At 41.0% G+C, this 14,344-nt stretch overlaps 1 protein-coding gene across 2 annotated transcripts in view; it reads right to left on the minus strand.

Moving 5' to 3' along the window:
• The window catches only part of ALDH1L2 (aldehyde dehydrogenase 1 family member L2), a 66,573-nt gene that overhangs the window by 35,661 nt on the left and 16,568 nt on the right, over nt 1-14,344 (minus strand). The window contains exons 3-10 of one of the 2 annotated variants that reach the window (XM_047066114.1): nt 13,775-14,009; nt 10,717-10,882; nt 8,895-8,996; nt 8,595-8,684; nt 6,354-6,488; nt 5,075-5,200; nt 4,419-4,510; nt 2,997-3,144 (exon numbers count right to left, since the gene is read on the minus strand). In XM_047066114.1, coding sequence (XP_046922070.1) covers nt 2,997-3,144; nt 4,419-4,510; nt 5,075-5,200; nt 6,354-6,488; nt 8,595-8,684; nt 8,895-8,996; nt 10,717-10,882; nt 13,775-14,009 — 1,094 coding nt within the window. The remainder of the gene's footprint in view (nt 1-2,996; nt 3,145-4,418; nt 4,511-5,074; nt 5,201-6,353; nt 6,489-8,594; nt 8,685-8,894; nt 8,997-10,716; nt 10,883-13,774; nt 14,010-14,344) is intronic. The other variant, XM_047066115.1, reaches the window with a different exon arrangement.

Raw genomic sequence — 14,344 nt, forward strand, 5'->3', positions numbered from 1 at the left:
CAGTTGCATTTCTATATAATAATGAAACAGCAGAAAGATAAATCAAGGAATCAATCCCATTTACAATTGCACCAAAAACTATAAAATACCTAGGAATAAATGTAACCAAAGAGGTAGAAAATCTATACACTGAAAACTATAGAAAGTTTATGAAAGAAACTGAAGACACACACAAAAAAATGGAAAAACATTCCGTGCTTATGGATTGGAAGAACAAATATTGTTAAAATGTTGATACTACCCAAAGCAGTCTATGTATTCAATGCAATCCGTATCAAAATAACACCAGCATTCTTCATAGCGCTAGAACAAACAATCCTAATATGGAACCAGAAAAGACCCTGAATAGTCAAAGCAATCCTGAAAAAGAAAACCAAAGCTGGAGGTACCACAATCCCGGACTTCAAGCTGTATTACAAAGCTGTAATCATCAAGACAGTATGGTACTGGCATGAAAACAAACACATAGATCAATGGAACAGAATAGAGAACCCAGAAATGGACCCACAAACGTATGGCCAACTAATCTTTGACAAAACAGGAAATCATATCCAATGGAAAAAAGACAGTCTCTTCAGCAAGTGGTGCTGGGAAAACTGGACAGCGACATGCAGAAGAATGAACCTGGACCAATTCCTTACACCATACACAAAAATAAATTCAAAGTAGATGAAAGACCTAAACATAAGTCAGGAAGCCATCAAAATCCTAGAGGAGAAAACAGGCAACAACCTCTTTGACCTCGACTGCAGCCAACTTCTTGACATGTCTCTGGAAGCATGGGAAACAAAAGCAAAAATGAAGTATTGGGACCTCATCAAAATAAAAAACTCCTGCACAGAGAAGGAAACAATCAGCAAAACTAAAAGGCAACTGATGGAACGGGAGAAGATATTTGCAAATGACATATCAGATAAAGGGTTAGTATCCAAAATCTATAAAGAGCTTATCAAACTCAACACCCAAAAAACAACTAATCCAGTGAAGAAATGGGCAAAAGACATGAATAGACACTCCTCCAAAGAAGACATCCAGATGACTAACAGACACATGAAAAAATGTTCAACATCACTCATCATCAGGGAAATACAAGTCAAAATCACAATAAGATACTACTCACACCTGTCAGAATGGCTAAAATTAAATTAACAACTCAGGCAACCACAGATGTTGGCGAGGATGTGGAGAAAGAGGAATCCTTTTGCACTGCTGGTGGAAATGCAAACTGGTGCAGCCACTCTGGAAAACAGCATGGTGGTTTCTCAAATTAAAAATTGAGCTACCCTACAACGCAGCAATTGCACTATTAGGTATTTATCCAAGGGACACAGGTGTGCTGTTTAGAAGGGGCACATGCACCTCAATGTTTATAGCAGTGGTGTTGACAATAGCCAAAGTATGGAAAAAGCCCAGCTGTCCATCAATGGATGAATGGATAAAGAAGATGTGGCATACATATACAATGGAATATTACTTGGTGGTCAAAAAGAATAAACTCTTGCCATTTGCAACAACATGGATGGAACTAGAGTGTATCATGCTAAGTGAAATCAGTCAGTCAGAGAAAGACAAATATCATATGACATCACTCATATGTGGACTTTAAGAAACAAAACAGATGAACATAGGGGAAGGGAAGCAAAAATAAGATAAAACGTAAGAGACAAACCGTAAGAGACTCTTAAATAAAGAGAACAAACCGAGGGTTGCTGGAGGAGTGTTGGGTGGGGGAATGGGCTAAATGGGTGTGGGGCATGAAGGAGGACACTTGTTGGGATGAGCACTGGGTGTTATACGTAAGTGATGAATCACTAATTTCTATTCCTAAAATCCTTATCACACTATATGTTAACTAACTTGGATTTAAATTAAAAAAAAAAAAAGACTCAGAAGAGAGAACTGGTAGAGAATAGGGGCACTACAACCATTTCAGTTAACACGTGGTTTTCTCTAAAGGCCTAGCCTTACATAGATGAAAACTCTTTGGAACTAAGATATGTAATGTGTTTTCATTCAGTGCATATTGATATTTTGTAGCATGCTAAAATAAAAAAATAAATAAACTTGGGCATAATAAGAAAAAAAAAGTTCCACAATCAGATAGTGGTGATGGTTGCACAACTCTATGAATATACTTAAAACCACTGAACTGGGGGCGTCTGGGTGGCTCAGTGGGTTGAGCAGTGGGGTCTTGACTTTGGCTCAAGTCATGATCCCAGAGTTATGGGATTGAACCTCATATTGGGGAGAGAAGATTCTTCCTCTCTCCCTCTGCCCCTCTCCCCTGCACATGCACCCTCTCTCTCTCTCTAAAAAGCAAAACAACTACTGAACTGTACATTTTAATTTCTTTAAATGTTTATTATTTTAAGAGAGAAGGAGGGCACGCAAGTGGGGGAGGGGCAGAGGCAGAGAGAGAGAAAGAATCCCACGCAGCCTCCATGTGCAATTTGGAGCCCGACTCAGGGCTTGATATGGGGCTCCATCCCATGACCACGAGATCATCATGGGAGATCATGATCAAGAGTCAGACACTTAACTGAGTAAGCCACCCAGGTGTCCCTTAACTGTACATTTTTAAAGGGTGAATGTAATGGTGTCTGAATTATAAGTCACTAAAATACCTGTTTTAAAAGGTATTTAAAATGTGGGGCGCCTGGGTGGCTCAGTCAGTTAAGTGTCTGACCTCGGCTCAGGTCATGATCTCACAGTTTGTGAGTTCAAGTCCCGCATCAGGCTCTGTGCTGACAGCTCAGAGCCTGGAGCCTGCTTCAGATTCTGTGTCTCCCCCTCCCCCCCGTCTCTCTCTCTCTGCCCCTCCCCTACTCACACTCTGTCTCTCTCTCAAAAAATAAATAAATAAACATTAAAAATAAATAAATAAATAAATAAATAAAAGGTCATAAATGTAAAAACAAATGGACAAAAGGAACCACATTCCTTTATAGTGTATGGGTCCTAATGATTTAGATTTCCTGAAGCACAGAAAAGCTTACATAATCCACCACCAGCTCCTCTTCTGATTCTTCTCCTCTCAGTTTCCTCACAACTTTCTGAATGAAGTCTTCAAACTTGGTGGCCAGATACACATCTTCATTCTGTAGTTGAAGCCCACCGCACTTCTGTCTGATCTCTTCAACCAGCCTTCAGGTAAGAACCAGTTCATGTTACTTACATTTTTAAAAGAGTTTAGGGGCACTGTGTCATTACATTTGTCAAGTTGCTTTGAGATAAGACATGTCACATGCCTATTTACCACCTATGAGATCTTCTATGATAACTGAAGAAATTGATAAGACCGGGAGAACAAAATCAAAAAGCTGCATTCTAACAAATTTTTTACTGTTTATTTATTTTGAGAGAGACAGAAAACACACGTGCACATGTGTGTGCATGAGAGGGGGAGTGGCAGAGAGGGACAGAGAGAGAGAGAGAGAGAGAGAGAGAATCTTGAGCAGACTCCATGTTATCAGCACAGACCCCAATGCAGGGCTCAATCTCACAAGCCGCGAGATCATGACCTGAGCTGAAACCTAGAGTTGGAGGCTTAACCAACTGAGCCACCCAGGTGCCCCTAAAAGGTGTCTGGAGGGACAGTGGATATTCTTTTGTCTTTAACTTTGTGCATGGCTATGATAAAAGAAACCAAGGCAAAAACATTTTACTTACTTGCAAGCAAGATAATTAAGGGGCACATAAAATCAGTTCCTATCCTTTCAAAGGTGCTCAAGGAATAAGGAATAAAGAAAAGTCCCTAATGTAAATAAAGATTATGAAACAAAAGACATTGTATAATATTTTCTGTAGATCATATATAAGAATGGAGCAAACATTTGTTTTATTACTTGGTTAGTGTTGGTACTAAGCAGAATCAAAATTATTTTTGAGGGGAACCTTGGTGGCTCAGTCGGTTAAGCGTCCGACTTTAGCTCAGGTCATGATCTTATGGTTCATGGGTTCAAGCCCTGCATTGGGCTCTGTGCTGACAGCTCAGAACCTGGATCCTCTGTGTCTTCCTCTTCTTCTGCTCCTCCCCTGCTTGCACTATGTTTCTCCTCTCTCAAAAATAAATAAACATCAAAAAAAAAATTCTCATTTAGAGCTTCCCAACTCCAGTGTCATATTGGAGGAAAATTAGCTAACAAATGTGAGGACGAATTTTAAAAAGAAACAAACAATTAGAAGCACTGATTTTCTAGGTATACAGGAGATATGAAAACAACTCCTGGCTAGTGACAGAGAAAGGAACAAAGATATGTGTTTGGCCGTGGAAACAAACAATCCAAAAAAGATGAAGAAAAGAGAAATAGAATAATGGTAGAGTGATAACATCCAGAACAAAGGATTGGATTGGATCTTCAAAGTCAAAGTCAAAATCCCCAGTGGAGGGGTGTGAGTCAACAGGGTGATAGTTTTACCTGACAACATCCATTGAGCTTGCTCCAGATTTAAAGAAGTCTGTCGAGTCTTCAATAACAGGGACGTTACTTAAAATTCCAGCCCAGATGACCTATACGGCAAGGATAATTTTTATGAAGGGCGTGCCATGAAAAACACAGTGGCAGAGACTGACCAGTGCCTCACCAAACCTACTTTTTTTTTTTTCATCTTGGATACATGGTCTGACTATATTTTTTAGCAACTCTTCAAGTTAGATGTAGCCGTATGACTGACTTCTAGCCAATGAGCATGAGCGGAGGTGAACTTGACACCCAGTCTTGACCCATGAAGAACCTCCTTCACACAATTCTCTGTGCGCTTTTGCCCTTTTTGGCTGCCTGGACTGTAGGTGACTTTGAAGATAGCATAGCCTGGGTCCCTGAATGACTCCACCCCTAATCCTCACATTCCAGCTTCACCTCTAATCCCCCTGCCAACCTAGAACTGCCTGGGATTATTTTGTGAGTGAGAAATAACTTTGCATATACATTTTGGAGTTGATTCCTACTATGGCTAACACAAAAAAGAGGAGAAATAAAGTTCCATCCTCACTACTCTGAAGACTGATGGTACAGTTGCAAAAATGCTTCAGTTTTGCAAGGTAAGGGTAACATTAAGGACATCACATGTTCACCTTGATGGTCCCTGCCACCTTCACCTCTTCGGCTGTAAGTTCTAGCACTGAGGTCTCACCCGCTGAAAAGTACTGAGAGGCTGGAATCATTCTTCCATCTTCAAACTGCAAATTCCTCACCATCAGCTACAGTGCAGCAACAAGACAAACAGAAGGATTGAAGATTAGGACAATTCAAAAGTGAGGTTGGTAGGGGAAGACGTGTCATAGATTACACAAATACAAGGGGCAGCTTATTTGGCAAATACAAAAATATGGATAGAAAGCACTCACCATTATTTGTAAAAGGACTGAAATGGTATTTTAATAAAGGCAGCAGAAAGGAGAAAGTTAAGTCTAGGGGTAGATACATCTCAAAATGGGTAATAAGCTCCCAAAAAATTGGCATTTGGATATATATGTAGACTAAAACCTACTGTAACTCCTCTTCCTCCTCCTCCCCCTCCTCCTCTCCCTCCTCCTCCTCTTCCTCCTCCTCCCATCATCTGAACACTTACTCTGTAGCAGGCACAGTGCTATGTATTCATGTATGGATGCACGTATCTCATTTTAGTCTCATAAATCCCGATGGAAGCAGGTGCCATTACTATCCCCATTTTACTGATGAGGAAATGGAGACTCAGTGAGGGTAAGTGATTTGCCCAATGCCGCACAGCTGGGGTTACAACCGAGAAGCAGCTGGACCCTGAAGCCTACAATCTTAATAACTGATCTACCCTGCCAGCTACCAGAATATATCTGTAAGCTGCAAATTCCCCTTTGCTTTCTTCAAAGAGCCCACTGGGGCCAAGGGCCCATGCTTCCAAGCACAGCAGTGAGGGTGGCTGCCTGCATGGAAGGCAAAGGCAAGGAGCATCTGAAGAGGGCCACATCCATTGCATTTAGCCTCCTGGGCTCCAGCAGTGGGAAGGCAGACAGATGGGACTACTGTCTGTTTTATAGATGAGGAAACAGAGACTCAGGGGAGAAGCAGCCTCCACAAGACCAGTAAGTAGCAGAGCAGGGATTCACATCCTGTTTCCTGACTAAATTCCAAACTCTTTCTACTGTGCCACCAAGGTGACTGCACAGGTCCTTGAGGCTCATCCTAGGGAGACTTGTTCTCAACTAGGCACACAGAGCCAGCTCATCCCCCGACAGAAATAGGGCATGGGTATCTCGAGCCTCCCATGTCCCACTGCAAAGCTGGATTACCTTGTAAAAGGTATTTCCTTAGTAGCTTGGGTTATAGAAGGAAACCAAAAATGTTACTTTATAGGTGACCATATTGAACACTCACTGCTTTTCCATCATTACCAAAAAGAACAAGTCCATTTTTGGTAACAAGACCAGGCTTCGTGGCACCTTTGATTTCCAGTGGTTCTCCAGAAGGCACGGAGCTTTTCAGCAATGACGAGCCATAAAATGTGACCATCTAATAAAGAGATCAAACCCATGTGAAATGAGGGAGTTACACCTACAAACAGGGGTGTGTGCAAACAGCACTCCCTGCAAAAAAGCTCCAGTTGGAATCATCATCTCTGATAAAATCGGAACACCCCAATGTGGGAGACTGTATCAAGCATCTGTGGAAATGACACCGAGCAAGAGATAGTTTATGAATGTAAGACTGAAGAGTTTCAAGAATGCCTCACAACCAGATGACATTTATCATTTCTTCACATGGATACGAAGGTAAATGAAACAAAAAGGTCTTGCAGACTTCGATTTTCAAAGGGGAGGGGAGGTGGTGATGGTAGAGAGTCAGTGAGGGCAGGCGCAGGTAGCAACCAGATGATTACAGTCCAGTGCGATTACTGATGGGAAGTACAGGGTGCTTTGTGGGTCAGTTCATGGAAACAGGACTGGATCCAGACTGTAACTAAGAAAACGTGATGGTAATTGATTTGTGATTGTAATTCTATGACTATTAGCTATCATCTATTGAAGATTATAATAGTTAACATTTATTGAATACACATGCCCAGAACTCAGTATGTAAATGAATTAACATGTATTAACTCACTTAATTTTCACAATGACCTGTAGCCAATAAAAGAGACACTATTATTATTTTTTAAGTGTATTTATTTTGAGAGAGAGTGTGTGTGTGTGCATGCGCAAGAGAGGGGCGGGGGGGGGGGGGGGAGGGAGAGAGAGAACCCCAAGCAGATTCTATGCTGTTAGTGGAGCCCGATGCAGGGCTTGATCCCTGAACCGTGAGATCATGACCCAAGCCAAAATCAAGAGTCAGATGCTTAACCAACTGAGCCACCCAGGTGCTATTATTAGTCCCATTTGCAATAAGGAACCCAAAGCCCCGCTGGTTAAGTAACCTGCCTGAGATTACTCAGCAAACAGTGGCAGAGCCAGAATTTTATAAATTTTTTTTTTCAACGTTTATTTATTTTTGGGACAGAGAGAGACAGAGCATGAACGGGGGAGGGGCAGAGAGAGAGGGAGACACAGAATCGGAAACAGGCTCCAGGCTCTGAGCCATCAGCCCAGAGCCCGACGCGGGGCTCGAACTCACGGACCGCGAGATCGTGACCTGGCTGAAGTCGGACGCTTAACCGACTGCGCCACCCAGGCACCCCAGAGCCAGAATTTTAACAGAAACATTCTGGCTTCAGTTCCCACTCACTTAACTACTGCACTAAACTCCCTCTCTTGGTCCTTCCTGATCCCACATATTTTTGTTGGCACCTAATACATACTAAGAATCCTACTTAAGTGAGGATATTATCAAGACAATAACATGAAGTCCTTGCCCTATGGAGTACAAAGCCTAGTAGGGGTGGGGGGATTGATAAATAAAGAGACCCTGACAATATATAATACGCTGTGTCAGAGGCAGACAGGGGGTTGTTGGACCAGGAGGAGGGACCCCCAACCTGGCCAGCACGGGCCTGTGAAGTCAGGGAACTCCCAAGGAGAGCTGAAACTTGAGAGCCAAGTTGGGTTGAGATTTCCCAGGGATTATAAGGCCTTTCCTGCTCCTCCCCTGCCTCCCCCCCCCCCGCCCCCGCCCCCCCCACCCCCCCCCACCCCCCGCCCCGGCCACCTCTCCCACCTGCTCCTCACACCTGAGGCTCTTTGGGACTCCTAGACTGGGTAACACTCTCCTATCTCTGGGTCTTTGCTTCTTTGTTTCCTTCTCTACCTGCTGACCTCTTGAAGGGGAAACAAATGGACCAGCTTTTCTAGGAAGCCTTTCCTACTGCACCTGAGTCTGGGCCTCAAGGATAATATTTGTCTTATTGCCTTGTGAGTGCTTATTCACTTCTCTGCTTTCTCCATAAAACTGCAGGCTCCTTGAGAGCAGAGGCTGTGCCTAGCATCTGCTTCACAGCAAATGCTCAGTACGAGTAAAGATGGGGGTGTTTTCATCCAGCTGGTCACATACACCTAGAATCACAGACCCTCTTCATGACCAAGGAAAGAACCAGAGGACTTATGTGTAATACCTTTTACAAAGGTAACACACACACACACACATACACACACACACACACACACAAAATTGGTCCCTGGCACATACCTGTCCATTTATCTCTGTCCAAGCTCCAGGGACTTTATCATGACCTCGGATCCAGTTATGCAAAACTTCGGCAGACTGATCCCAAGAAATCTAGGAAAGCACAAAGCTGAATCTCCTAATGCTATGAGTGTCAAAGGCAATAGAAACATCTCTCTCCATCAGTGGTGGAAGTGGGGTTGGGTAAGCATAGAATAGGCTGGATTGGAGATCTACCCTTTGGCCAGGAAATTGTACGTTGGGAACTACTTAAAGGTAAATGGCCAAGAACTTTGGGGTGTATTATTGAGTGGATATAAATACCTCAGCATTTTCCTTTTTCTGGATGCCTTCATATGTTGCTCCTTCTTCTGGTTGGGGAATGCGAGGAGCTTTTCCATCGGCTATGAGTTGAACAGCTTCCACCTAAAACCAAAAACATTATCTGGGTTATAGCCCAATGGTCAGCAATGGCATCATCTGTTTAATTGAAGCTCTGCAAAACAGAATTGCTACATAGAAATCTGTCCAGAGAGTCAGACTATAATAATAGACAACTACCATTTCTTCAGGTCCATCTATGTGCCAGGCAATGTGATAGCTACTTCATAGAAAATATCCTTTGCAGACATCACACCAATCCTGCCAGGTAGATATTATTATTCTGGTTTTACAGATGAGAAAAACGAGGCCTAAGTGAAGCAACTAGCTCAAGAGCAGAGGTAGCCAATAGGCATCAGAAGCAAGATCTCCATCCAAGTCACCTATTGCCAATATCAAGCCTGTACTCTTAAAAATGACTCCCTAGTTTCAACAAATTTCAACATCCCTTGATGACCCAGTGGGAATTTCAGTAATATAATTGTAAAATAAGTCACTGTGAGTGATTTCTATTTATCATGATGATTCTAGAAAGTGGTACGTTGTTATATTTAAGAAATTCAACTTACTTTCTAGTGTAGGACACCTGAAATTTAAAAATAATTAAAATCTACCCATGAGTTTGATTGCCTTTGGGCTGTGTCCTGAATTCTCTTCTGTGCCAGATTCTCGTTTGCCTTGAGAGTCTCTCTCCTTCATGGGGAGGCCTACCTGAGCTTCAGTTCCCAGACCTCGCTCTCAGCATACACAGCTGCTGACCAACACCCACCCCCCAAAAGTATGCAGATGGAGAGACCTGAGAACAGGGCCAGTTCATAGCTCATTCACTTGCCCACGTGTAGCCATAATATCATTGGATACATGATCTGGGCTTGAGCAAATGCCACTGAACACACCCAACACTATTTTGATTGTAATGATGATTTTTTAGCACCTACTGTGTGCCAGGCACGTTACACAAATGCTACCTAATTTTCATAGCATGCCTGTAAGTCAGGCAGTTATCTACACTTTACAGATAAGGAAACCAAGGCTGGCGAAGCTAAGTGACTTGCCTACTGTCACAACAGGTAAGCAGTAGAATGAGAACTTTGGTGTCTTTCTGACACCAGTGCCCTACTCTCTTAATCATTAAATGATACAAACAAATCACTTCTGTCTTTCCTCCTAAATCCACAGCTGCTGCTTTTTCCTAATGTCCATCTCTATGTGGCTGCTTCTACTATATATATCGAACTCGGAAAAAATTAAATAACACTGAAATTATCTTTCAGTATTTCTACAAGCTAATATATTTTTATGTTGTGGTGCACGTGCTTTGAGCTTTTTACCCAGAGCACATCTGAAAAAATTAAGCAATGCCAAATTTCACCCTGTTACATAGACTGATTTCAAATACTTTTGAAGGAAGTCCAACTTCCATAGCAAAATTTCTTAAGAGTCTGTACACTTCTTTACAATTAGTCATTATAAACAGGGTTGAAGATTCAAGTATTTGGCAAAATAAATGAAGCCATTTCATTGCTACTTCATCCATTTTATCAGTGCTCTCAGAAGAACAAGATAGCTTCACAAACTAAGAAATTTTAACATTCAGATTTCCACCCTAAATATACCATCCTACTGGCAAATATAAAATCTAATTTTGTTTTTCAGCTTTATACTGTGTATAACAATTAATATAGGAAAATTCTCAAAAAAAGAAAAATATTTCTAAAATCTTAAAGGTTTACTAAATTCTTCTCGATGGCATAAATATACTAACCATGGCTTTGATTCCTTCAGGAAAGAGAAACCGATTATAAAGTGCATCCACTGTATCATTGGGTTCAACATCACATGACTTCTGAAGAAGGATGGGTCCTGTGTCTAAACCATCATCAGCCCAGAAAACAGAAAACCCAGCTTTCTTATCTCCCATAATTAGAGTCCTGTGAAAAGAAGAGCTTCAACTTAAAATGTTGGTATAATGTATGACAAAGTGATACGTTAGTGATATTAAAGTACAAGATAGTTATAGTGGAAAGTAGACAGTGAGGGAAGCTACCATGAGAAATTAACAGCAAAGCCAGGAGATGTCAGCATTCATAAAATCACTACTTAATGGTACCACTATTTTGTACATTCCCATATCTATAGTCTTTCTTGTTAATACACACTAATGACTGCTAGTCTATTCAAAAGGGCACTGGAGCCCATCATTACTACCACTCATTTACTGCCAGTTGCCAGCTTTCTACTGTGGCATCAAGCAATTTTGCCCACCTGGGTCCAATTCCTACATCATAGTTGACCCTGTATTAGGCAGAATAAGATAAAGGAAAATAAAGCGGAAGATACTCAGTAAAGGAGAACTGATTATTAATTGAGATGATATAATTTGGACATAAGTGTCAGAGCTAGAATTAGCTCTAGATTGTCCATGTAAATTATAGTAAAAGATGGTTGGTTAATCCAACTCTTTGTATTTTATGCTCTAGGAAGCTTAGCCTAAGAGAAAATGTTGGCCCTGGGGGCTCCTGGGTGGCTCACTTGGTTGGGCATCTGACTCTTGATTTTGGCTCAGGTCATGATCTCACAGTTCATGGGACTGAGCACCATGTGGGGCTCTGCACTGGTAGCACAGAGCCTACTTGGGATTCTCTCTACCTCTCTCTCTGCCCCTCCCCCACTCATGTACACACTCACGCACACACTCTCTTTCTCCCAAAATAAATAAATAAACTTAAAAAACAAAAAAAGAAAAAGAAAATGTTGGCCCTTAAGAGCATATAATACAATCAATAAGCTGAATATGTGAACAAATACATATAAAAGTATATCAGAGAGCAGGCTAATATCGACATCATCCATGTTTATGACCTAAATTTTTTTTTTTTGTGGTATAATTTCTTTTTTTTTTATTTAACTTTATTTTTTATTTTTTAAAATTTATATCCAAATTAGTTAGTATATAGTGAAGCAATGATTTCAGTAGATTCCTTAATGTCCCTTACCCATTTAGCCCATCCCCCCTCCCACAACCCCTCCAGCAACCCTCAGTTTGTTCTCCATATTTATGAGTCCCTTCTGTTTTGTCCCCCTCCCTGTTTTCATATTATTTTTGTTTCCCTTCCCTTATGTTCATCTGTTTTGTCTCTTAAAGTCCTCATATGAGTGAAGTCATATGATTTTTGTCTTTCTCTGACTGACTAATTTCACTTAGCATAATACCCTCCAGTTCCATCCACGTGGTTGCAAATGGCAAGATTTCATTCTTTTTGATTGCTGACTAATACTCCATTGTATTTATATACCACATCTTCTTTATCTATTCATCCATTGGTGGACATTTGGGCCCTTTCCATACTTTGGCTATTGTTGATAGTGCTGCTATAAACATGGGGGTGCATGTGTCCCTTCGAAACAGCACACCTGTGTCCCTTGGATAAATACCTAATAGTGCAATTGCTGGGTCGTAGGGTAGTTCTATTTTTAGTTTTTTGAGGAACCTCCATACTGTTTTCCAGAGTGGCTGCACCAGCTTGCATTCCCACCAACAATGCAAAAGAGATCCTCTTTCTCCGCATCCTCGCCAACATCTGTTGTTGCCTGAGTTGTTAATGTTAGCCATTCTGACAGGTGTAAGGTGGTATCTTATTGTGGTTTTGATTTGTATTTCCCTGATGATGAGTGATGTTGAGCATTTTTTCATGTGTCAGTTGGCCATCTGGATGTCTTCTTTGGAGAAGTGTCTATTCATGTCTTTTGCCCATTTCTTCACTGGATTATTCGTTTTGGGGGTGTTGAATTTGTTAAGTTCTTTGTAGATTTTGGATACTAACCCTTTATCTGATATGTCATTTGCAATATGACCTAAATAATTTTAAATCTCAGAGCTACTAATCGAGCAAGATCTAAGTCAATGAATCAATCAATCACTCTTTTCAGAAATATTGAGGAATTAATTGGCATTATGTTATCAAGAGACTTGCAAACATTCATATACTTTGACCCAGTGATTCTGCATGTAGAAGAAATGTGAAATGAGAAAAACTACAAGTTTAAATGCAAAGATAACCACACAGTACCATTTACAAGAGCAAAAAGAAAAAAAAATCAATTCATGCATATACAATGAAGTGTTATTCACCACATTGAAACTAAGTGTAGTTTTCTGCCTAATTAATAACTTGACACTGAGAGATATCAAGGAGATGCACAGGTAAAGGAGAGAAGGCAGAAAAGTGTACCTACAGCAATAAAAATGTTAGATCATAGCCGCTTCCCTCAAGGAGCTTAAAGTTGAACAGAAGACAGATAACAAAGAAGATAATTTCAGGTAATTCAGCATTTCCTGACATGTGCTTGAGATTCTCTGTGCAAAAAACAGTTCTATGGTCGAATAAGTTTGGGAACATTGTATACTCAGATTCCCTCTTAGAGATTATAATGCTCTCTCACTCAACACATATAATAGGTTCTAAGAAGTCCTGTGATCAAGAAATCCATCATAAACCAAAGTTGTCTGACTATAGAACCTTTGTTTGCTCAGTTACTTAGTTAAGGGTTCTGACTATAGAACCTTTGTTTGCAAACCTTTGTTTGCTCAGTTACTTAGTTAAGCCTAATGAAGCCAGTACGCCATAGACTATTCTTGGGAAATGCTATCTAGCCCATGCTGTACCTCTATGTCTCAGGGGAGTTCATGCAATAGTAGCAATCAATCAGGGCCTCACACCTCCTCAAGCACACCTAGTTCTTTGATCCCCTAGGTAAAAAAATAGAAGATTATAGGCGATGGAAATAGGCCCATCTTCTCTGTAATTTAAAAAAATGCTCACCAGTTGATAGCAGAGGCTCCTCTATGCCTGGGAAGGATGGAGGGGTGATATATGATGGAGCCATACTTTGGGCTGTCAATTACATCCATGGGGATAAACTGTGTGCAGAAGGGAAGCACGTTTAGCTCAGCACCCACAGATTTGTAGGCCTCTGCCACCTCCTTTATGGTCTTGCCCTTGACTCTCCATCTGGGGAACTTGAACACGGGGGTCCCATCTTTCTCTGCAGCTAAAGCTGAGCAGGAAAGAGAAAATGATTTTCATTAAAAAAAAATTTGGCCATAAGTTTATATGTGCAATGTGTGGATTCACACATTGCAGTTTTCCAGCTTCATGAAACATTGACAAATAAAACACGTTGAAGAACAATTTAGATGGTCACCAGAATTTGACCTGTTACAATTTTATCATGATCCATCCATTTTTCTAATGCGATTTTTTACCTATATATTTGAGGCATAATATATTTAAACTCAAAAGTTTGTGACTAGGGGTGCCTGGGTGGTTTAGTCAGTTAAGCATCAGACTCTTGATTTCAGCTCAGGTCATGATCTCACGGTTCACAGGATC

The sequence above is a fragment of the Lynx rufus genome, unplaced genomic scaffold (assembly GCF_022079265.1).
Source record: "Lynx rufus isolate CCGP_SWC_20201006 ecotype Redwood Valley unplaced genomic scaffold, mLynRuf1.p SCAF_7, whole genome shotgun sequence".
NCBI lineage: Eukaryota > Metazoa > Chordata > Mammalia > Carnivora > Felidae > Lynx > Lynx rufus.